The sequence below is a fragment of the Fragaria vesca genome, linkage group LG1 (assembly GCF_000184155.1).
Source record: "Fragaria vesca subsp. vesca linkage group LG1, FraVesHawaii_1.0, whole genome shotgun sequence".
Lineage (NCBI taxonomy): Eukaryota > Viridiplantae > Streptophyta > Magnoliopsida > Rosales > Rosaceae > Fragaria > Fragaria vesca.
In genome coordinates, this window is record NC_020491.1 from 15,169,869 (window position 1) to 15,194,637 (window position 24,769).

At 36.0% G+C, this 24,769-nt stretch overlaps 2 protein-coding genes and 1 pseudogene across 2 annotated transcripts; all 3 read right to left on the reverse strand.

Annotated features, from left to right (window-relative positions):
* Window positions 1-7,783: 7,783 nt before the first annotated feature.
* On the reverse strand, window positions 7,784-11,289 carry LOC101304920 (annotated as a pseudogene).
* Window positions 11,290-12,283: 994 nt separating this feature from the next.
* LOC101305222 (probable sphingolipid transporter spinster homolog 2-like) lies at window positions 12,284-18,198 on the reverse strand. The gene is made up of 16 exons (XM_004289336.1): window positions 17,996-18,198; window positions 17,737-17,868; window positions 16,959-17,060; window positions 16,758-16,862; window positions 16,569-16,644; window positions 16,325-16,399; window positions 15,435-15,537; window positions 15,279-15,341; window positions 14,902-14,959; window positions 14,324-14,421; window positions 14,014-14,090; window positions 13,614-13,727; window positions 13,407-13,526; window positions 13,000-13,128; window positions 12,503-12,581; window positions 12,284-12,420 (listed from the first exon to the last, which is right to left on the reverse strand). The coding sequence occupies exons 1-16, from the start codon at window positions 18,127-18,129 to the stop codon at window positions 12,284-12,286; spliced, it is 1,602 nt and encodes a 533-aa protein (XP_004289384.1). The 5' UTR covers window positions 18,130-18,198.
* Window positions 18,199-18,587: 389 nt separating this feature from the next.
* LOC101303647 (probable starch synthase 4, chloroplastic/amyloplastic-like) lies at window positions 18,588-24,648 on the reverse strand. The gene is made up of 19 exons (XM_004288256.1): window positions 24,484-24,648; window positions 24,356-24,401; window positions 24,224-24,278; window positions 24,013-24,150; window positions 23,349-23,553; window positions 23,002-23,136; window positions 22,700-22,804; window positions 22,451-22,549; window positions 21,983-22,112; window positions 21,619-21,669; window positions 21,429-21,539; window positions 20,803-20,912; window positions 20,520-20,688; window positions 19,924-20,010; window positions 19,671-19,739; window positions 19,280-19,393; window positions 19,142-19,203; window positions 18,939-19,035; window positions 18,588-18,842 (listed from the first exon to the last, which is right to left on the reverse strand). Exons 1-19 carry the CDS (start codon window positions 24,612-24,614, stop codon window positions 18,723-18,725), a joined length of 2,034 nt encoding a protein of 677 aa, XP_004288304.1. The 5' UTR covers window positions 24,615-24,648; the 3' UTR covers window positions 18,588-18,722.
* Window positions 24,649-24,769: the final 121 nt, after the last annotated feature.

The following is a 24,769-nucleotide window of genomic DNA, read 5'->3' on the forward strand; positions in this document are numbered from 1 at the left end:
AAAAGCTTCAAATTAAAAACATCAAAACTATTTCTCAAGTTAGTTACCCAAATTATTCAGAAAATGAACTTCAAAACAATTTCGTCACAGATGAAGATCAAACTTCTCCTACTGCTTCTGATTTTTTAGTTACTCCCCCACTAAATCCTCAATTAAGCACACTTAACCAACCTTTCGTAATCAACTATTCTAAATTACCTCTTTTTCCGATTCTTCAGATAGCGATTCTGATAATACTAGCCAAATTAAAGAATTAAACCAAATGTTTCAAACTTTAAATCTAGATCGGATAGTTCACCCAAAGAAGCGACCTTTTAAAATTTGGACAGAACGTCCTCTCCCCTTAGATATATAACCCCGAAACTGATATAGTTGATCCATGATATATATATATATATATAGGGTCCTTCTACTAAGGGATCCTTTTTTTTGACATATATGAGGGATCAAGCATTAGACCAACTTTTCAATCACATATCAACATCTCCACCGTTCAATATTTAGATGTATATATGTAGATCATTTCTACAAAATTTCATCCCATTTGGTGATCGTTAAGGCTTCGAACTAACTGAAATCAATTGATGGATCAAATCTGCCAAACCTGAACCATTCATACCTATAATTTTAATTCGCAGTTTTGAACACCTTAACGATCACCAATTTGGATGAAATTTTGCAGAAGTGATCTACATATTAGGACCTAAAAACTGAACGGTTAAGATTGAAAAATGTGATCGAAAAGTAGGTCTAATGCTTAATCCCTCATATAAGTCATAATAAGGGATCCTCTAATGCTTGATTGTTTTTACTTCATGTTGTAGATCTTGGATTGTTATTTCCTTTTTAGTAGTGGAGAATTTATCGAAAGTTGTAGTAAGGCTAATTTTTTGTGAGGGAGGATTGGTATCAGAGCCAAAACGGCCTGATATAGTTAATCATTCAAAACCCTCCAACCCCAGGTGGCGGACTGGTAGAAGACAAAGCAGTCACCATCCTCTTCCCAGAAGAAAAAGGCCTCCAGTTCATCCTCATCTTCTAAAGCAGAAGAGTTAAAAGAATTAGCAAAACAGTTACTACAAGAAGCAGTAAATTTATCTACAGATGATGATGAAGAACATTCTCCTTCAGATTCATCATCTCACAGTCATCAAAGTTCCCCCAATCAACCAAAAAGATGGGCAGATTATGAAGATAGTCAAGACCCTTATGCCGAGTTTGATTAATTCAGTCAAGACCGTCTCAGTCATCTTTTCCACCGAAATCAACAGTAAATCACGTGACAGACAATCCACTATTCATCAACAGTAATTCACATGACCAACAGTTACTCAGTGGCAGACAAGTTACTATTCACCGACAGTCACTTTTTACTATTCATTACTTTTGTAATCTCTATTTATAGAGGCCTCCGGCTTTATTTGCAGCAGGCTTCATTTTGTCTCTTCTTCTCCTTTCCTCTCTTCCCATTCTCTCTCTCTAGTAAAATACTAGTGTAAACAGAGCCCTTGCTCTTACATATGCATTAATTTATATTTGTAAGTTTGTAACTCTGAGTTCATTTATTAAATCAAATGTTTTATTTATCTGCTTCCGTGTTTTGAGATGACTTAAGTTGGGTTCAATGTAAAATAGGCCATGTTCGACCCTGATAATGTAAGGGGAAGATTTTTTATAAGTAACTGGACGGTTAGATGAGGGGCTTGATTTGTAAGGGTCGAACTGGTTGACTAAAGCTGATTGGTAACTGGGCATATTTGGACTGAGAGTGCTACCAAGAGCATTATAATCGGTGACTGATGTAACAGGAGAATGACCTGTAAAAGGAACTATGTTTGATTTTGACTCAGGAGATTCTGGCTTGACTGGAGAGGATGCCGTAGCTTTTGATTTTCCGGGATTTCTCCCTTTGGATGAGCTAGACATTATGTTGTGGTGCCCTGTAGAAATTCACGAGTTAGGAAATCCGGGATATGATTGTCACTGCCTTTAATGAATGCAATTTCAAAATCAAAGATACTTAAAATTGCTTGCCAACGGGCAAAGATCTGTTTACTAGCAATGTTTTGAACATCTTTTTCTAAAACATCTGTTTTTGTAAAAATCTGCTACATAATTTAAAGATCCTAGAAATCTTTGTAATTGATTTTTATCTAAAATGACATCTGGAAATTTGTCAGCGAATTGAATTGCTCTATCAATAGGTTTAATCTGGAGTTGGTGAATGTTAAATCCAAGAAAACGAATGTTGGTTTGGAATAATTTGATTTTTGAGGCAGAAATAACTAGACCATTATTCTTTATTATGGAAAAGAATTGGTGAAGATGTTTCCAGTGTTGATCAATTGATTGAGAGAAGATTAGAACATCATCAATGTAGACAATAGAGAAGTGACTATAAGGATTGAATATATCGTTCATTATGTTTTGGAATTCGCTAGGTGCATTTTTTAATCCGAATGGCATAACATTCCAATCATAATGTCCAAAAGGCGTGACAAATGCAGTTTTGTATTTGTCGGCTTCACTAATTTGAATTTGCCAAAATCCTGATTTCATATCAAATTTACTAAAAATAACATATTTATTTAATCTGTTGATGAGATCTCTTAAACATTTGATTTAATAAATGAACTCAGAGTTACAAACTTACAAATATAAATTAATGCATATGTAAGAGCAAGGGCTCTGTTTACACTAGTATTTTACTGGAGAGAGAGAATGGGAAGAGAGGAAAGGAGAAGAAGAGAAAAAATGAAGCCTACTGCAAATGAAGCCGGAGGCCTCTATAAATAGAGATTACAAAAGTAATGAATAGTAAAAAGTGACTGTCGGTGAATAGTAACTTGTCTGCCACTGAGTAACTGTTGGTCTGATATGAGGATACCTTAAGTTGATTGGTAACTGTTGGTCATTTATATGGCTAGCTCATCCAAAGGGAGAAATCCCGGAAAATCAAAAGCTACGGCATCCTCTCCAGTCAAGCCAGAATCTCCTGAGTCAAAATCAAACATAGTTCTTTTTACAGGTCATTCTCCTGTTACATCAGTCACCGATTATAATGCTCTTGGTAGCACTCTCAGTCCAAATATGCCCAGTTACCAATCAGCTTTAGTCAACCAGTTCGACCCTTACAAATCAAGCCCCTCATCTAACCGTCCAGTTACTTATAAAAAATCCTCCCCTTACATTATCAGGGTCGAACATGGCCTATTTTACATTGAACCCAACTTAAGTCATCTCAACTTTCGATAAATTCTCCACTGTTGGTCTGATAGATTGTCACTTAATCTGTTGATGAGATCTCTTTTATTGGGAATGGGATACCTGATCCATTCTAAAACTGTGTTAAGAGGTTTGTAATTTATAACCAAACGGGGGGTCCCTCGTTCGAGTTCAGCATTTTTCTGAACATAGAACGCTGGGCAAGACCAAGGGGATTTACTAGGGCGAATAATATCTTTGTTGAGTAAATCATTAATTTCGTTTTTACAAAAATCCATGATTTCATGACTCATTTGAATTGGACAAGCTTTAGTGGGGATGTTTTTCTCATTGAATTCTTTGATGTAAGGTAGTGAGACAATATGTTTTTTCCTGTGCCAAAAGACAGTAGGAATATCAGAACATATTTCTTTGATTATTTTTTCTTCAAAAGTTTTGATCTTTTGCTGAAGAGAAGAGTTTTGGAGTTGATTTTCAATTCTTTTGAAATTAATTTCTTCTTGGAGAAAGGTTATTTGTTTGATTTTTGCTTGAATGCAACCGAGAATTTTTGAAATATTATTTTCTTGAAATGCTTTTAAAGTATGGATTTCGGGGTTTGAAAGAAAAGTAAATTTAACTGGTTCATCAAAAGGGTAGGTAATAATACCATCATATTCAGTTTTGAAGGGGTAAATTAAAGTTATGAAATCATTCAAAACCCTCCAACCCCAGGTGGCGGACTACCACCTATCAGAGCAATTATTTCATGATTGGCAATCATTTATGCTTGAAACTAGATCTGAAATATTCTTTCTTGATTTTATCGATCAACTAAACAACTGTGACCTGTTTCATTACTAAGAACTTGTCTGATTTATGAGCAAATAATTTTTGGAAGACCATTTATGAATTTTTCTTTCCAAAATGGTTGGTTACTATCGTCTCTAAGCATAACTCGAGAAATGAAAACATCTTTGTACCATTTGAAATCACTTAGGGTAGGACACCTAAGGTTGCTGAGTGAAATTTCATCCTATAAAGGTTTCTCCTAAGGAGGTTTTCATTTGATTCAAGATGTTTATCTAATTTAGAATAGTTGATTACGAAAGGTTGGTTAAGTGTGCTTAATTGAGGATTTAGTGGGGGAGTAACTAAAAAATCAGAAGCAGTAGGAGAAGTTTGATCTTCATCTGTGACGGAATTGTTTTGAAGTTCATGTTCTGAATAATTTGGGTAACTAACTTGAGAAGTAGTTTTGATGTTTTTAATTTTAAGCTTTTGCAATTCTTCTTCTAATTCCATGATCCTGATATTTTTAATTTCTTTATCTAGATCAGAATCTCGTCTAGACATTGTTTCAGCTGTAGTGGAACCAGCAAATGAATGTCTAGCAGTAGCAAAAGAATGTCGCGAGGAGTTTCCTACCTCTTGAATTCTTGGGTTTTGATTTATTCGAGAGTTTTGAAAATTAATTCTTACTGTGTCATCATTAAACTGTTGAATACAGTCTAAATCAGAAAGACTATGTTGTGCGGTAGATGGTTGATTCTCACTAGTGAGAGACCATTCAGAAGGAAGATGGACATCTGACCATCTGATAGTGTGAGGGATAGTAATATTGGCGTTTTCTTGACTACTTTGAATCAAGAGAGTATGGTTTTTGGGACTTTTACTAATGGCTTGGAAATTCATGTTTGTGCCGGTGACTTTATAATGGATTCTATAAATTAAGGCTAAAGGTTGGGTTCCTTCAAGGACATGGTAACCTGAAGTTTTAATGTTAAGAGTTAAAGCTTTTAAGATATGAGGATCACTGAGGCTAATAGTAAAATCTGGGTAGCAATTAAAATGAACTGGACCATTAAAAAGACTTGACTCAATTAATCCAAGGGTACTGTCATTAAAATCAGTAAACCTTGCATCTCTTAAACATAAAAGAATGGAGGCATTAAGACCTTTTTGAGTTAAAGGCTTGACACCAATTTGAACTAACCCAATATGTAAGAAATTATGACCATCTTTTTTATGTTTTTTAATTGATTCTGGACTAAAAAGTTGGCAAGTTTCATATTGTTTACTAAGGGCATAAACTTGTTCTACAGATTTAATATGGTGTTCACTTTTGAATGAAGCTAAACTCCATTTTTTCTTATAAATTTCATGACTAGGGACTCTGGGAATATTCCAGTCATTTATATCTATGTTATCGTTTGACTGATACTCTATTTGTTCCTCGTTGACTATATCTGGAATCCTATTGAGGGAGGACCTAGATGAACTAGAAGTGACTGAGTTGGATCTAAAAAGTCGACTCATTTTTGGGAAAAGAAGAGAAAACAAGACCGAAACTAAGAAGATAGGAGGATTTAAGATCCTTAGCTTAAGACCCTAAAGACTAGTACTCGCTCTTCTCCGCTCATGCCTCAACTGGGACTTAGTGTTTGGACCTGGACTTAATGTTTGGTTGGAGAGAATAACAGGCTTAAAAGGAAGTAAGTAAAAGAAAATAAAACCAAAAATCTTTAAAATTAAGGGAGTTTACTCAAAACTTCACAAAATAAGTAAAGCAGATAGATCAACTCAAGATCCACTCCTAGGCGGTAGTCCGCCACCTGGGGATTGAGGAGATAAGTAAAATTAAGCAGAAATAAACTCCAGAACCTCTCCTAGGCGGTAGTCCGCCACCTGGGGTTGGAGGGTTTTGAATGATTAACTATATCAGGCCGTTTTGGCTCTGATACCAAAACACGGAAGCAGATAAATAAAACATTTATCCGACCAACATATCTGAATGCTTTTATCAATTTGCTCTGATACCATTGGTTCCTCAATTTCGACAGAAGATTCAATCGCCAGTTCCCCATGTGGTTTTGCAATTGGTGGGGTGACCATGGTTGCTCTTTTGATCTTCACCCTTCACAACTCCAGAATGCAGTCACAAAATTTACTACAGTCATGACACTTTCAGATTATGAGAAAAGATTTTCTCCCACTCTTCAATTTATGGCCAAGTATAAAATTCCTTGGATTCTGAAATGGCAATACAAAATTGAACCTGAAGAATACATGGTTACAAGACAATTCCTAGTAAAATGGTGGGATAAATTCGACCCTGAGAGAGTTTTAACTCAATTCAGTGAAGAATTCACAGTTATTCCCTCAAGTTCACATAAAAGATAGGAGGATTTAAGATCCTTAGCTTAAGACCCTAAAGACTAGTACTCGCTCTTCTCCGCTCATGCCGCATCCGCTCATGCCTCAACTGGGACTTAGTGTTTGGACCTGGACTTAATGTTTGGTTGGAGAGAATAACAGGCTTAAAAGGAAGTAAGTAAAAGAAAATAAAACCAAAAATCTTTAAAATTAAGGGAGTTTACTCAAAACTTTACAAAATAAGTAAAGCAGATAGATCAACTCAAGATCCACTCCTAGGCGGTAGTCCGCCACCTGGGGATTGAGGAGATAAGTAAAATTAAGCAGAAATAAGGATTTTGGCAAATTCAAATTAGTGAAGCCGACAAATACAAAACTGCATTTGTCACGCCTTTTGGACATTATGATTGGAATGTTATGCCATTCGGATTAAAAAATGCACCTAGCGAATTCCAAAACATAATGAACGATATATTCAATCCTTATAGTCACTTCTCTATTGTCTACATTGATGATGTTCTAATCTTCTCTCAATCAATTGATCAACACTGGAAACATCTTCACCAATTCTTTTCCATAATAAAGAATAATGGTCTAGTTATTTCTGCCTCAAAAATCAAATTATTCCAAACCAACATTCGTTTTCTTGGATTTAACAGTCACCAACTCCAGATTAAACCTATTGATAGAGCAATTCAATTCGCTGACAAATTTCCAGATGTCATTTTAGATAAAAATCAATTACAAAGATTTCTAGGATCTTTAAATTATGTAGCAGATTTTTACAAAAACCTTAGGAAACATTGTAAACCTCTGTTCAATAGATTACAAAAAAATCCTTCCCCTTGGACTTCCGTACATACATCCTTAGTCAAAGAAATTAAGAGTCATGTCAAAACCTTACCATGCTTAGGAATCCCTCTTAAGCATTCAGAGGTTTTAATAGTACATATATATATATATATATATATATATATATATATACATGGCCCTTCCACTAAGGGATCCTTTTTTTTGACATATATGAGGGATCAAGCATTAAACCTATTTTTCGATCACATTTTTCAATCTTAACCGTTCAGTTTTTAGGTCCTAATATGTAGATCACTTCTGCAAAATTTCATCCAAATTGATGATCGTTAAGGTGCTCAAAACTGCAATTTTCATGAACGGTTCAGGATTGGCAGATTTGAACCGTCTATTGATTTAAGCTAGTTCGAAGCCTTAAAGATCACCAATTTGGCTGAAAATTTCCAGAAATGATCTACTCATATATACCTAGAGGTTGAATGGTGGAGATGTTGATATGTGATCAAAAAGTTGGGCTAATGCTTAATCCCTCATATAAGTCATGATAAGGAATCCCTTAGTGGAAGGGCCCTGAATATATATATAAGTTCATTTTTTTCATTTGATGTTGTAATTAATGTCCAAATTGAACAATGTCACTTTGGAGTGTAGGGAAATATACTGACCTTTTCAAAGCAGCATCAAGGTCATGCTCTTCCTTATAATTGAAAGCCTCATCAAACCCTAGCTTGTTCTTTAATAGATCAACCTACAATAAGCGAAATGATGATATAGTATAAAACTTTATGGGAAAATTGTCCAAATAATATCTCACATTTCACAGAAGCTAAGTTTTGGTATCCCAACTTTAGAAAACTTCAAAACAATATCTCACGTTTATACCCCAATTTAAGTTTGGTGTCTAGAACCGTTACCTCCGTTAAAAATAATTGACGTGAGTCATATTTAATCATAAAATGATCAAATTACCCTTTAACCTTTTATTTTTCATTACTTTTTTAATATAATAAATAACTGAAGAAAAAACTATTAATTTAAAACTAGTCTTTATAGACCAACAAATAAAAAAAATATTGGTCTCTTTAGTTTGTGGTAGACAACTCCTCTCCTCTCTTCTCTACCTAGACACACACTAAGAGCCGGAGAGGAGATCTACGATGAATACGATCTCTCCTCCTTCCATTTCCTCAGGTGAAACAAACATGGGGATGTCTTTCACCAGGCTTCATGCCATCTCTTTGCCTACACAGATATGCGTATACAAACATGGTGGGTCGACTCGATGCCGCTGGTAAGACCACCATTCTCTACAAGCTCAAGCTCAAGCTCGGCGAGTTCGTATATCCAGAGCAATGATAGATCACCCAAAGAAGCACTATCTATTCCGCAGCGCCATGGCCCCTCTCCAGTAAAACTCACTATCCATTCCTTCTTTTACCCTGACTGATTAAGCAGCATCCTATGGCACAATTTAACCCAGACATATGATTCATGGATATCACTTCTTACAATGACAAATTGAAACAGGGGTATCAACATTCAAGGTCACAGTAAAACTCCTAGTCTCCTACCTTGAAAAACATAGTTCATATAAAAATATTTACAACCTAGTACCCTAAGTTGGTAAATTTGGCACTCTTTAGTCAAAGCCCCAATTCCAAAATGCAAACAGAGGAAGAACACGAAATAATCAAAATGTATATTCAAGTCAAAAATCAAAGTATAATAAACACAAGTACCTCAATATCTCTATTAGTAATAACACCATGATCCAAGTTAGTTACATAAAGATTGGTGCTTCCCTCAACCCCTGGGCTCCAAAACACAGTAGCTCAATACATCCAAATTACGTCTTCGATGTTGACGACGCCATGACCAATTTGTTGCCCTTGAACCTGATCAACCGACCCCCCGAGGCTGGGAAAGGAGTGCGGCACTCGAGACGGGCGGGTTGTGGCGATTGTCGGAGTTAGGGATGACAGTAATCCCCAGCGGGTAGAGTACCCATGGGTATTCGACCCTAACGGGGAAAATATACGGGGATAAACGGGTAATGGGGATGGGTATCCCCTGTATTCGGATTCTTAAATCGGGTACAGGGCGGGTATGATATTTTAATATTCGTCCCCATCCCCATCCATTAAGGATGAAAATATTATTATATATAATTATATAATTTATTATATATATATTTATATATAATTTATAAATATATATTTATGTAAAAAAATGATTCTCTTAATAAATATTTAATAGAACTTCCCTTTTATTATACTAATTTATTCTCTTAATGAAATTTTACACCAAAAAGATTGTTTATTAAAGCAATATATAACAAATCCAAACCCAAATCTCATACGAGCAAACCCTAGTTTAAAGCAAAGTTATATAAACAAATTGTTATGTTGCATTAAGCATGCATGCATTGTGGATTTTTTTGTCGAATGCATAGACATTCATTTACCGGTATTGTTCTTTTTAGCGAGACTTGTATTTATTTTTATTGGATTGAAACATGAAACTTATTTATTTTTGGTATTTGATTTTAATTTCATACTTCTATATTTCGTATTTTTTTTAAACAAATTAATTTAATACATAATTGTTAACTGGGATCGGGGCGGGTATGGAAATGTAATCCCCAAATGGTGCGGGTACGGGGAATCCCCATTATCTAATTATGGGGACGGGGACGGGTATGGGGATGAAAAATGTAAAAGGGTAAGGGTATGGTATTTTGATCCCTTTACCCTACCCTACCCATTGCCATCCCTAGTCGGAGTTACGTCTGGGAATTGAATTTGGAGTTGGTGAAATCCGGTGGATAGAATAGGAGAGAGATAAGGTGGGAAAAGAGAAAATAAAAAAAGGTTAAAATATTTGTCCAGAAAAAATGTTAAAATACAAAAAGACCAAACTATCCTTCAGCTGTTAGTCATTTTAACGGAGGTAATAGTTTTAGACACTAAATTTGGGTCGAGGTTAAAACGTGAGATACTATTGTGAAGTTTTTTAAAATTGAGATACCAAAGTTTAGCTTCTCAAAAATGTGAGATACTATTTGGATCATTTTTCCAAACTTTATTGTATATGATCACAGACATATGTACATAGCTTAAAATATATAGTTGATATTGTACGTAGCTAGCTCACCGTCTCTTTGCTTCCAACACTTCCAACAACATAGCACCCCATCAACTTTGCAAACTGCCCAACAAGCTGACCAACTGCACCAGCTGCTGCAGAAATGAACACATAATCTCCCCTTTTAGGCGAGCACTTCATGGAAACCTACAAAAGCAGTCATACCCGGCATTCCTAATCGGAAAAGGAAAAGTAGTGGAGTTACACACCATGAATGACACATTTATGTCCATTGATTCCTGAAATGAAGTGTCTATTAACATATGAACATATATACCAAGAAGTCCAGTATAGTAGGAAAGGGGCACATCAGTGTACGTGGTGGATCTTGAAGAGTTGTTCTGGTTCTGTGATGATACTATACTCTTCCCATCCGGTTGTTCCCCAAACCAAGTCACCTCCCTTAAACTCCAGATGCCCGGAATCCAATACTTTAGCCACTCCAAACCCACTCAATGGCTGCAGGAATTAATGCATCAGTGATTGGTTTGTGTTCAAGGTTCAGTATCCAACTGTTCTACTACACTAATCTTTTCCTTGATTTCATTCTTTCTGTTTGTTATAGACTAATAAGAGTATCTAACCCTTTTCACAGAGACTAGAATCTATGACCAAAACACATACAAAGACAAAGAACCTCGAAACAGGGGAAGAAGAAGCCAATGTTATGGATACTCCTAGGGACTAAGCCAAGACTCGAGAAATCCAAGACAAGGTGAGAGTCTCAGAGCTTACAGATCCAGGGGTGAAGGAAGTGAAGACATTAGAACCTTCAATTCGTGCCATTTGGATTCTCAGATAAGGGTCACACGACAAGTAAAGGTTCTTGACCAGCACTGCAACTGAGCCTTGTGGAACCTTGAGCTTAATGGTATTACTGGTTGTCACATACATGTCTGACTCTTTGGGATTGCCGGTCACATAGTCCCTGAATATCACCTGCTTGTTCCTCACTTCTTCCTCTCCACTCGCCATTGCTGAACTCTATGACCTGTGTGTTGCTAATCACCAAGAATACAATTAGGCTTATCAAGTTCGATTTGTTTCCAAATATGTAATTTTGAGGTCAAAGGGTAGGACACGTATATCTGCACTTTTTGCTCAAGAAAGCTACGTCCTGATATCATAGACAGGTCTTTTAGCTGTCCAGAAAAGTCTAAACCCAATTACACTTCCATTGGTGGTTTGTATTTTGGATTGAGAGCTGTGAAATTTTGGTGTATTTACTATTTAGATCTAAAAATTGGAGATGCACTCTAGAGCTAAAATGAAGGGTTTGAAAGCTAACCAGTTAGCTCTAGAGCGCTTCTCCTAAGAATTGATGACAAAACGAGATGACAGAATAAAAATGTGCAGTCGCTCTACAGGTAATTTAACTAGATTCATGTCCAGATTCCGGCATACCAACTTCTTTTCATCTCTTAGTTTGCCAATAAAAACTGAAATGCGCTTTTGTTACAATTCATGAGAACACATCTATCCTTTTCATCAGATTCTGAGGGTAACTGATTGTAGGGAAAAGAGCAGCTGATTATGAGTTGGGTGGCCAAAAAGTAAATAAAAATAAAAAATAAAACAAAACATATACAGAGAGAGATGCAAATCTGGCCTAACTTTTCCATTATTCTGGTAACAAATATATACATGACTGTACAACACTGTACTGTTCAAATTGCATTCCCTAAGATGAACAATGTGTAATGATTTTGAGCTCGCCAATGCTGAAATTTCATAATTTGCTTGCATGTCTGTTTGACTGGAATAAGCTGGAAATGTAATTTAAATCTTTTGTTTTTTTTTTTTTTTTTTTTTTTTTTTTTTCAGTGAAGCAACCCGACGAATCTGCAAGTGTAACCAAAGAGTTTCCAGCTTAAATGACCAGTAAAACAAACATGCAAACAAATATAATCTGCATTACCTTAGAGATGAAGCAAAAAAACTGAAGGCATCGACTATCGTAAACTAATTATCATAGTTCACCAGAGTCTAGTCCACCCTTAATTGTGTGATCTTCAAGCAATGGTTCTTTGTTGGTTTGCCCTATTGGAGACACTCCATCATCTTCATCATCTTCTTCAAACTTGTCAACACTTCTAAGGAAGATCCCTACAAAAAATAGCACAAGCTTCATTAAACTCTGATACTCAGTTTGAACCAACTTATTTATGGCAAATACAACTTCACTGACCTATGAACCATATTCCTGTTGCAACAAAGTAAACAGAGGTGAAGATTAGAGTCGTTTTCCTCCAGTTTTCTACATAATCCTGTATATGAAAAGTTCAAAACTATTCAATCAGAGATGAGGCTAATAGTGCTTTAAGACGAGCGTCGTATGAAAATCACTCCACACTGCTGAACAGATGCAACTCACACTAAGAAATAAACTAAAAGAAGGATCATAACACACAACAGACAAAAAAAGCAAAGATACTGGAGTTCTATACTTATGTTAAAAGTGGAGGGCGATAGTTGGGTAGAAACTATATTATCAATAGACACTAACAATATGCATTACATGTATTCAAAATGCAGAAATTATACTGATAATCAACTTATTCTCTTCATGCCAGCATAATGACAGATGCTATTCCCAGTACCAGCAGTACATGATGGTATAAACAGAATATCAGCAGTATTCTCCACTTCCTTAAATCTGATGATTGAGAAAATTAGAAATCAGACCTGAACAACTCCGACAAGTGGTGAGGAAGGAACATCACCAAAGACGTGGATTGAAAGAGTTGAGATAGCCATAGACAGTGGCCTTAGCCCTGGCTTAACACAGTGCAGAGACACATAATTTACAGGAGCCTGCCAAATGAAAGTGAGTAACAGGCAAAAAATATATCCATTTAATGAACATACTTCATAATAAAGCAGAAATTTACACAAATGAGGTTAATCAATTTGCTGATTATATATTAGTCATCAGAAATCAACAATGAACAACATATGAATGTGCAGGTTAGCCAGCGTGCTGCTTGTATGCTCACAAGTATTATATATCCGAATATTTCAAATTACAATACCATACTCATCAGCAACAAATTCAATTCATTTTCTAAAGTAGACTAATACACATTGAACACCTGTGTTGAAAACAGAAGTAGCTCCCCCAGTGAGAAAAGAACTACAAAATTGTACAAGTTCTTTGCACAAAACGCACTGAAGCAAAATATTGCACCCAGCATTGTCGCTCCAGCGAGAAGCTGTAATGGCAGCAGTCAGAACTCACTTGAAAGCATTACAAAAGAAGAAAGTTTGGTGGCCTAATCCTGGAAACAAGCAAAACTTACCTTAAAAGCATTTTGAATTGTGGCACCAACTGCATCAAGGATGAGACCTCCACTTAAAGTTCCTACAAGTCCACAGAGAAGAGTAATACCTCCGAACATCAAATCTGGTTTACTCTGTCAAAAGTTCCAATAAATAGGTATTTGTCAATACTGCTGTTGGTGTCTATTGTAGTCTGCCATCCTATCATAAATAGTTGCTAAATTGAAGGGGCTAATCACATCTTTTAACCTATCATCTATGTCCCCTTAATCATGCAATAAACGCCTCATACCCATGCACAAAAGAATGTAATTTCATGAACTTACCAATAACTATATGTACAATTGGAGGACAAAATAAAGAAGGAAAAACTAAAACCAGTTCCGTTTTAACAAACGTTGTCCAGAAAAAGAGCTATACCATATGGTATATGTTATAACCAGCCTTTGGCCCCCAGTATGAGTAGGTTCCGATGACAAAGTTGTATGACACATAACCTGCCAGCAATCATATTTCGGAACAGAAAAAAAAACATTAATAACGAGTAACAAGACTGAAAGCTACCACATTGTTGCACTAAAACAGAACAGACAATTCAGATATCAGTGCACAGATTTCATAAAATAACATATGATCAGGATGTGAGGATTTTTGAACTGATGAAGCATATACTTAAAATCCGACAAATAAATATGAAAATTTGAGAACAGAAACAGAGTTAAAGGAATACCTAATACATTAACAATGTAAACTTTATCCACCAAAAGTACTTTCAAATCCTTTGAGAAGCTTGAAAGTTCGTTCAAAAATTTGATTATAGGGCATGTCCTGTGATACACAATAGGAAAAAGAACACACTATGAGAATGTTCAAGGATGTTAGATGAGTACTACACCTATCCAACTCCTAATTGAAACATTTGTTCTCTTAATCTGAAACTATGATAACAGATATCCAGATGTGAAAAGGAAAGGGGTATTTGACTTGAAAACCTTTTGTTATTTTTCCCTCATGATCAACATTTAGTTTATGCTGGTGTAAGATCAAGTAACATAACTTAGCAGTTTTTATCTTTGCTACAGAGATATTAATGAGTGAGGCCTTTTAAAATATTTTGGTTCCCTTGATATATTGGTCTTTCTTAATTATGCTCCTCTTAACTTGTAAGATTCCATCTCGTTTTAATTTATATTTGATTTCCTTCTTGTCCATTAAATTCTATGTGTCTTTCTCTATTTTTCACCTTTCAATCTTTGGTAGTAATGGGAAAAGGGATGAAGAGGATGGATGTAATTAATTAGTACTTACCACGAGGCCTCACCGGAGGCAACTGTCACGCGACCATTTATGTTTGGGATCTTTAAACCTGCAGTTTGAAGCCCATCAGAATTCCAAGAAACAAAGTATTAATGTTGTCGCAGAACTTAAAGATGAAGAGGATGGGCTGCTTGTCTTTCTGGTGTAGCATAGATGTTTCATTATAACTAGCTTAGAAAGTGTTTGCATACTAAACTATCTGCCATACAGGTAAAACTCAGCCTAACTGCTAGCTCGTAAACAAAACCACAGAAACTGTATTCTCCCCATGACGGAGGCCATTCAGGTATTCATGAACTAAAAGATGCAAAAGTATATTCCATTTGAAAATGTAAACCGACAATACCAAATAACAGAACCTGCAATACCTTCTATCAAAGGACTAGTTTCAATAGATTCCAAAAGCATTGTGGAGCCAGTAGGAGGTAAACCTAAAGTTACAAATTTTGTCACAGGTTAAAATTCTGATGGATCATAAAAAAAAATAGTTATTAAACATGAGGAAGCACAAAAAAAAAGGGAACCTTTCATCTGCAATGGTTTCACCAAAAAATTCAAGACAGCAAATGGAAGCATTAAAAGGGCCTCTCCCCAGAATGCACAACGCCAACTGATGATGTCTCCAACCTGGGCAGGAGTCAATAAGCATCATGTTATATTGATGCATATCTACGAGAGTGAAAAATTGGGACAATATATCAATATCCATGAGGAAATAAAATCATCATCCTTGATGATTACTAACATTCTAACAATATAAAATACACAAAAGAGATTATATAAATATATATATATTTAAAAGATTACTCTAAAATTTGTAAAAGCACTTATAAACAAATAACTAAAGGACCTTTCTAGAAATAATAGTTTTCAAATTAAAACATAAATGTTTTGCTATATAAAGAACTTTAGAGTCATTATCAGAACATGCAGGAGCCAGGAGCAAATACAGAAGATATAATTGGTTTATATGGTAGATGACTCTTTGATCTGAAAGTTCGTCCCCTAAGTCCCTAACAGCTAGCCCCATTATTAACCTAACATATGAAGCTGATTTTATTGTCAATGGTACATTCATGGATGTCCAACAAAGTTTTACCAGCTGATGAAACAAGAGCTCTTAGTCAAAGAATGCTCGAGTCCATGTGGAACATTGTCGAAAATCCATGAAAGTGGCTGTAAAGGCAAATGATTTTCTATTAGGAAGAAAAACTGATAAACTTACGATCTTCATTCCAAACTCTGCTTGTAATTGTACCCATATCTAAAATTATATTGATTAGTCCCATTAACAAGCTCCAACACTGACTCAAACATATAGGAAATTCCAAATTCTCTTTAAAGACATTCAAAAAATAAAGCTCCATATATGTTACAAAGATAGGAAGATAGTTTGACAAATCTAGAAACTTACACATCCGCCATAGACATAGCCTATAGCAACTCCAGTTGGTATACACATGTAAAACGTTGCCAGCCATGCTGTTTTCTACACCCACAATGAGCAAATACTCAGAAAAATTATGAGCATCATGGAAGCTTATCAGAAAGTACATCAGATTTTCTTTCAGTTCTTTTTCCAGGTTGTAGGCAGAATCCCAGTTTTCCAATTATAAGATCGTTTAGGAAAGAATAAAAATTTAGGGGAGGAGCCAAACCTGATCTGCAGGGGCATGGTCATCAATGAATGGAGCTGCAAGACTTATGAAAGATGCCTCACCAACTCCAACCAGCCTACAATGGTTCAAAACCCAGTCATAACTCAGAATCTAGTACAGATAGATGCTAATGATGCAATACAAAGCCAACTAAAAGCAAAACATAGTGTAAAAGATAGTAGCACTCACATGCGACATATTGCAATAGACCAGAAATTAAATGAACTACCACACCCAGCTGTGGCAAATGTCCAAATAGATAACCCAACTCCAATCAGCCTAAAAGGATTGTGGCTGCAAGGACAACAATGCACATGAACTTATAGATCAAATCGGCTAAATCACATCTCGGATAGACTCACAACTCGTCTAGTAACACAAAGTGCTCACCTCTTTGCCAATGATGCAAATATGGGTGAGGCCAGAAGAAGCCCAACCATAAATGCAGATGATAGAACACCATCTTGAAAGTTGTTCAATTTAAAATCTCCCCTGTAAAAGAAATCACAAATGTAATCCACTTAGAGCACATAACTATGAACAGCCCCCTTCCATTGAGGGATCCCTATTTTTAGCCACTTTCTAGGGATAGGGCATTACACCACTTCCCAATTGAATTTTTACATCTCTACCGTTCATATCTTAGGTCTATATGAGTAGATCACCTCTACAAAATTTCATATGATTTGGTGATCGTTAAGACTTTCAAAAGTTTGATTTAGTTTTAATGATTTTGAACGGTCCAGCTTATGTCAAACTAAAACCGTTAAAGGTCATTAAAACTAAATTGAACTTTTGAAAGCCTTAACGATCACCAAATCATATGAAATTTTGTAGAGGTGATCTACTCATATAGACCTAAGATATGAACGGTGGAGATGTAAAATTATAATCGGGAAGTTGGTGTAATGCCCTATCCCTATAAATGGCTTAAAATAGGGATCCCTCATTGGAAGGGCCCTGTAACTATGAAAGCTCTAACTTTCATAACAATCCTCTTAACATGGAGAATAGGCAAGACCTTCGTACACCAACAAAACATAACAGCTTAGATAAAAGTTATCTGTAACAATATCTCAGGTAAACTGTAATTTCGGCCTAAGGCCTCAAACTTGCATGACAATTAATCATTAAAATTCCGTCTATGACAATTAATCATAATTCTTACTGAATTCCGGTACCGGCATGGCAAATTCCGCTCTCATCACAAATCCCAATGCTCCCATTGACCCCATTGCTTGCTATTGCTCCTCGATCAATATAATTGATCAAGTTAACTAGACACAGGATTAACAGCAACCTTGCAAAAGCGTAACCATTTCAATCACTTTCCAGCTCGATCATCGATGCAGATGGTGAAAATGTACATAATTAATTTCAGGTAACCAAGAAATGTCAATTGAGAATTGAATTATAAGGAGGTATACCTTTCGGGGGAGAACCAGGAAGGCTTTGGAGCTGAGATTGCTGCTTTTGGGGGCTTGGTAATCGGTGGCAGGGATTTAGGAATAGGGACTTGGCTGTATTTTGAGGGTGATTGTGGCGGTTCTGCCATAATCATTGGGGAGAAGGGGTTCTTTGTTCCTTGCGCAAGAAACCTCCTTCCTTCCCCCTCTCTCACAAAATGGGATTTCTTGGATTTATGGGTTTACCTTTTACCTCTGATTAAACTTTTTTTACTTGGGAGAAAAATCCAAATAAATGGATAAATTCTTATTTATGGTTGGGTTAAAGTCATTTTCACCATTAACCAAAGATTGGCAACAGACAACTATGATGAATATGATGAAAGATGACACGTGTTTTTAAAATTTTACAGCAAGTTCATAAACAGTGCAAAGCTGTGATTGTGAAAATATATATAGGACTACACTATATATACAAAAAAACATTTGATACATAATTCTTATAAGTTAAGGGTCCCATAAGTTAATAGATACAGAATACAAACTTATCTTCTTCACCTGCAGATCCCTATTTTAGGTTTGTCGTCTCTTAACTCAGGCTAGTTATTTACAACCTACATACACATACTGTACTATGAAAGCACAAACACAAATATATACGAGAAGTTCTTACATACAACTACTGTATACAACTTCGCTTTCCCAAAATTGGTCGAATGTGAGGGATTGATGTAGGATTAAAGAAGCTTCACAGTTTCTTTAGAGATGTGTAAGCAGAAGTATGGATGTCACAGCACTCGGCATCCCACGAGAAGTCCATTTCCATGGCGTCCAGTATCTTTCTCTTCCACTTCCAGGGGTGGTTTTTCTTCAAATATAGAGAAAAGGTTTCAAAGGTTTTTGCACTTTAGATAGTAATTTTTTAATTAGAGAAGCAATTATGAATATTTAAAAAAATGCATACCATCTCATTCAGCGCTTCGCTTATAGACATATTTCCAAATGTAGAGCTGACGAAACGTGAGAAATTAGTAGTCTCATAGTCATGTTCTGCGAAGTTCCTGTTACAAGATATTGCGAACGGAGATATATATGATCTTCCTTTAAGAGAAAATAGTGCTAACAATACATGTGACACAAAGTTCTCATTCTGAAGAAGAGAATTACCTAAAGTTGTCATGGGAGGAGTTTAATGCAATTGGAGCAGTTCCGTACTTTAAAGCTTTTAGCTACATAAATTGGGACAATAATGAGTATGGACATCAAATAAGTGATGAGAGAGAGAGAGAGAGAGAGAGAGCTAACTGGAACTTGGAGAACAGGATCATGAAAAGATTGGCACAAGATAATATCAGATCCGGCAAAAACCAAATGTGTTATTGTTTCATCAGAATCATTTACAAATTTCACATGTTCATCCTGCAGCCATAGACACACAATATACAGTAAGTTCAATATTAAGTGGTGAAGAGGTTAATCATAAAAGCCGCCTATATTTTGACATCAGAGAAATGCCCTACCACTTATTAAATATATTAGCCAATTAGTTTGAAATTTGTAGAAACTTGTCCCAAAACAAAAAGATCTAATGATATTCCAATATTCTATAATCCTTTTTCAGTACCACAAATGTGACATCCAGTATGTTCATACAGTTGTATCCAGTAATGCCAAAAAGAGCTACTCTCGTCTATACCTTCAGTGATTCCTGCAACGATCCAAGCTTGTGTATACTTGATATTTTGCTAGTACCCATGATGACAAACTGTATGAAAACAGTAAGAAATCCCATCAACAAGAAATCTAAAGAAACTTTTATAAAATGAAGTAGCTTCATCCCTCACTATCAAGCACATCAACAACAATTTTCTATTCATTCTGAAATTACCTTTGCTACATCAAATGATCTTCCTTATAGAAAAGAAAAATAATATGGAGAAAAGTAGCACCTGTACATCAGTCTTACTAGCTTTCATGATTGCTGCCCACAGGTTCTCCAGATCAACATCGAATACTTCTGACACAATGCATCCAATCTAATAGAATAGTATTCATAAATTAGCAGTTTGGAGATGATTAAGGTTAACCAATTGACATATGGAAAGATGTTAAAGTGAAAAAGAATTCTATATGATGCCAGAAAATTTAATGTCTTCCAAGATCTCAAAAAATTTGCCCATCCCAGAGGAATGTTTATACAAAATACTTAGTACCACAGGACTCGCTTTCAATAAGTACTGCTTTTATCTAGAATAAGTTATTCCCTCATAAATGTATTAACAAATGTCTAATACTTGAGGACATTGCTTTCAGATGCATATATCAGGGTTTCTATTTGTACTGCTTTTATGAACCCTTTGTGTATAAGCTCCGCTTTGACAACTGCTCAATGTTTCTCAGGGTAAAGGAAAGCCCACATATTATCCAAAGATCATTACTTTTCATCCACAAAGCAACTTCTTTACTTTATAGTTTCCTATGGTCTAACAAATTAAGTGTCAGTTTACCAAAAAACTAGCTTAGATAACTTGAGGTGCAAACATACAAGAATGGAAGAAGCATGCTCAGATAACCCAAGGTGCTGCTGCAATGCAGCTTTGCAAACTGTTTTCCCTTCCATATCTTCAACACTGAAATTTCGGGGAATAAAGTTGTCCTTGGATGGATCCCAGGTGGAATTGTCAAATCCACAAGGAGAAACAATCAATTTGTTCCTGAAGAAAGTGAAAACAAAACGGTTAGCTATGCTTTCAATAAGATACTTAAATAAAATACAATAAAATGAAATAATATATGCTAAAACCTGCACAAGAGTTTGATGGACCTACTTGTGAATGTTTAAGGTAGGGTCCAATCCATGACTCAGATTATGTATAACCCTGCCTTTTGATAGTATGGATGACATTATGGCAACTTTATTAGAGTAAACAACTCCACCCTGCAAAAAGTAAAACCTTAAGGCATGTTGCGCATACAAGGAAACTAAAACTTTTAACAAAAGAGGGAAAGAGAATTTGCAGCATGGTATACAGTTCTAAGCAAAATTGAGGAAGGAGGTAAACCAAGACAGCATGGCAGTACCTCCATTTTTTTTTTTTGTTTACTCTTTGATTTTGTGCTTGCCCCAAACCCAAGCGTTACATACTAGAAAACCTAGTGGAACCAAATAAAAAACTTGACTGAACAAAAAAGAGACAAAGCCATGCGAACTAGAAAATCTGCACGTGACTTCGTTGTCTATGCATAATATCCATGTTTGAGAAGTTGACTGTATTCAACTCATACTTATAACTGAGATTAGTGTATTCTGTAGATGTTGAAAGGTCATATAAAGGGCCAACAGATATCTCATGCGCTAGAACCATACTGAGAAGGCATAGGTTAAGAAAGGATTAACCAATATAAAAATATCATACTAATGTAGAGAAGAGAGATCATCGTCTATCATATTTACCTTCAAAATATTAACCAAATGTGACTTGGTATTATCTTGCAAGCGATCAGGACGGTGAAGTGAAGAAGGATCAAGTCCGCATAATGCTAGTTTATCCGGATGCTCGAGACACTATAGAAGTACAAGAGGGGCCATAATCAATTATCCAGAAGAATATGTAAAAGCAGAAAAGGACTACAGAGCTACTTGCCTGTGAATTCAGGTCATGGCATGTCAATAGGATTCTTGTACCTTCAAGTCCCTATATATATGGAGAAAGGCAATTACATGCTGGAAATAATTCTCTGTGGAAAAAGCTAAAGTGTGGAAAAAGATAATTTTTCTAATCAGTAAACAGAAGTGGTGGAGAAACAAAATTAGGTAAAGGATGTTAAAACAAATCGACCCATTTCCCATGTGAGCAAAACCAGAACCTGAACATGTTTTCGCTATCAGTTATTTGACCCATGTTTAACGAAATGCTTTGGCATGCATATCTATATGCATATCTATATCTTAAGGAAGTGCTCAGAAAAAGAAAAAGTATCCTGAAGAAATGCAGTTGTAAGTTGTACCTGTTTAGCAAAAATATCCCAGAAAAGTGGCCCAATAATAGCAGTCTCCCAGTTGTGGATATGTATCACATCAGGCTGCTTTCCGCACTTTACAATATAATCTAATGAAGCACGAGAGAAATAGGTAAACCTGAATGCATCAAATCAGATTAATCATCATAGAATAAAAAGTAAAGGAATGCTAGAAACCGTATTAGAATTAAAGGTGTCAGAGATTCTTGTACAAAAAGAGCTAGGAGCCCAAGAGAAATCTGCAGTGGTTAAGAAGTTACAACCCACAGATAATTGTCATAAACTCGAATTTCATATCCGAGTTGGATTTTATTACAAGTATCAGTATGTTTTACTTTAGAATATCTTATTTTCAAATTTGAGTCTTTTCTTTTTGTTAAACATGCATGACATCAAAGAAAACCTGAAGTCAACCTCATTGATTAAGAAATATGATTGAATATAGATTCCACTGACCTTTCAAAGTCATCTGAGTAGCCATAGACCTTTTCACGATTGAAAAACTCAGAATACTCTAGAGGTTGAATTAAGGTAACTCCAATGCCATAGACAACACTGTACAATGAGTATTTAAAGTGAGGACAATTAAAGTGTCTCAACAATAGAACCATACTGACAAGGGTCCTTACTTTTAGTCCATAACCAATGAAAGAGGTTGTTGAAGTTCACAATTGGGTTCATTGGAGCTAAGCAACAGAAACTTACCCCGTCCAAATTCTGTTTCCATGAAGTTGACCATTGAAATATGAAAAAGACTCTGCCTCAATTTCCTGTAGCCCATGTACTTCATCTAGGTCCAGGCTTGAATACCTAGTACAGATATTCAACTAGCGAATCAATTTGTACAGTAAGGATGATAACGTTTAATAGATACTTTATATGGGGTACATGATAACTGATATAGAAGTCACATACGAAATTGTCCTCTTCTCTCCTCTAATATATAAAATGAGAACTAGATGTTTCAATCTGAGTAAAGATGAAATGAAAAGGAGGAAAAAATTTACTTTGGAAGTATCACCTCCACCAAATGCCCCTTTCTCTGTAGTGCACGAGACAAGCCTGTCACATATGATGCCAAAGATCCAACAGAAACCAATGGTTCCATTTCCGTACATATGTGCACAATGTGAAAGCCATTCCTGATAATAAGAAATATGAAATTGACAACATCATTAATTGCTTTAAGATAAATGGTGGCAAAATGAATAAGGAAAAAGACATGGATGCCTCAAGATACACAATTGAGAATTCCCACTTACGCATAAAATCCCATTCATTGAGTGAAATCAAAATCATGAAACAAAACCTAACATGCTTCAGTAATTCCATATTTTACACAAGAGCACTATACCTTCTACTTCTTGCATAGAAGTGTCTGAGTTCTGCTAGAAGCTGGCCCTCTGTCTTTTGCAAGGTGCCATTAAATACTTCAGCTAGACTTTCTTTATTATCCATGACCAGCCTTCTCAAATCAGATGCCTCCCCAGCAGCAATCATTCCAGTAAGGACCATTGAGTCTATCCGGAGGAGTACTTCCCAACAACTTGAGAGTCTATCTGGTTTACAAGACACAATAGAAAGACTGTAACGCTATGACCCTCATCTAATATTTGTTTTCCTTCAGTCAAGTGAATATATAAAAGATACCATAATAGCATAAAAATTTGAATGTCAGTCACCCTATAGTTTCTTGTTAGTTCTACGTATCCCCTTGATATTTTAGTTTTAATGAAGTGGCCGTTATAGTTAGCTCTCATTTTCAATGCGCTCCAAATTTACTCTTCCAACTGAATTTTCTGCCTGGGGGGTGGAAAGATTAAAGTTTCCAATAAACCATTGCAGCAGAGATGCAACTTGTAAGCTTTACTGTATTAGAAACCACATTATAGTATTACAAGTTTATAAGAATCAATTTGTTGCAATTAGAGCTTAAGATACTAAAATGCAGGCAAGCAAACAGGACGAACTGAAACATCAAATTGAATTGAACTAAAAGCATCAGAGGAATCAAATACCTGGAGGTTTTGCAACAGAAGCCTGCTGCTTTTCGAGCTCCAGCTGCTCAATCTTATCAACCAGCAGCTGCTTCTCACTGTTTGTCTTGTTAAGATCCTCCACAGCCTTAAGCCGGTGCTGATTCAAATGCAGAATATCTATATATCCAAACCGAAAATATTGAATCAGAATCAAAAATGCAAATTCAAAACCACAAAGCTCATGACTCACTCTTCTGAGCTTCTCTGAAGAGCCGCCAAATGTCAGTCTCCTTAGCTCCCTCCGGCTTCAAATTCCACACAGAAACAACAAAAACCGTCAGTAAAACGCATCGCTTCAATCACTAGTCCAAATTTCCAGTACCTGAATCGGAGACCGAGGCACCTCAGCGTCTTCGCCGGCTTGTAACCTGAAAAAATCAACGCAGTTACTCAGAGAAAACTAGAAACGAGAGAGAATTGAAACTAGAAATGCGATCGCAGAAAGCTCACTTGATTTGTGAGGAGGAGAAGGAGGCTCCGTTAACCTTGGAGCAGCAAAGAGGAGCTCCGGCGGGTTTGAGAGGCTTAAGGTGCAGCTGAGGCTGCCAAGGAATCGCCGTGCTCAACAACGCCGCCTTCATGCTTCTTCTCCGGAAAGCTTCAGGTGTCACTTCACGAGAGGCTGTAACTAATATTTGACTTCCATTTCTCTTGGAAATTGAAAATGATTATATTCACCGCTAACTCAACATTTACCTTCCATCTCATCCATATTTACCTTTTACCTTTTTTACAA

Coding starts and splice junctions, on each gene's coding strand:
- LOC101305222 (XM_004289336.1), bottom strand. CDS start 18,129: ATGATTATGGCAGAACCGCCACAATCACCCTCAAAATACAGCCAAGTC. Junction 15,342..15,434: donor GAAACCATTGCAGATGAAAG/GTTCCCTTTTTT, acceptor TTGTAACTTTAG/GTTTACCTCCTACTGGCTCC. Junction 12,421..12,502: donor AACAGGAATATGGTTCATAG/GTCAGTGAAGTT, acceptor TATTTTTTGTAG/GGATCTTCCTTAGAAGTGTT.
- LOC101303647 (XM_004288256.1), bottom strand. CDS start 24,614: ATGAAGGCGGCGTTGTTGAGCACGGCGATTCCTTGGCAGCCTCAGCTG. Junction 24,279..24,355: donor TGCCTCGGTCTCCGATTCAG/GTACTGGAAATT, acceptor TGGAATTTGAAG/CCGGAGGGAGCTAAGGAGAC. Junction 20,689..20,802: donor CCTACCTTAAACATTCACAA/GTAGGTCCATCA, acceptor CACTTTCTTCAG/GAACAAATTGATTGTTTCTC.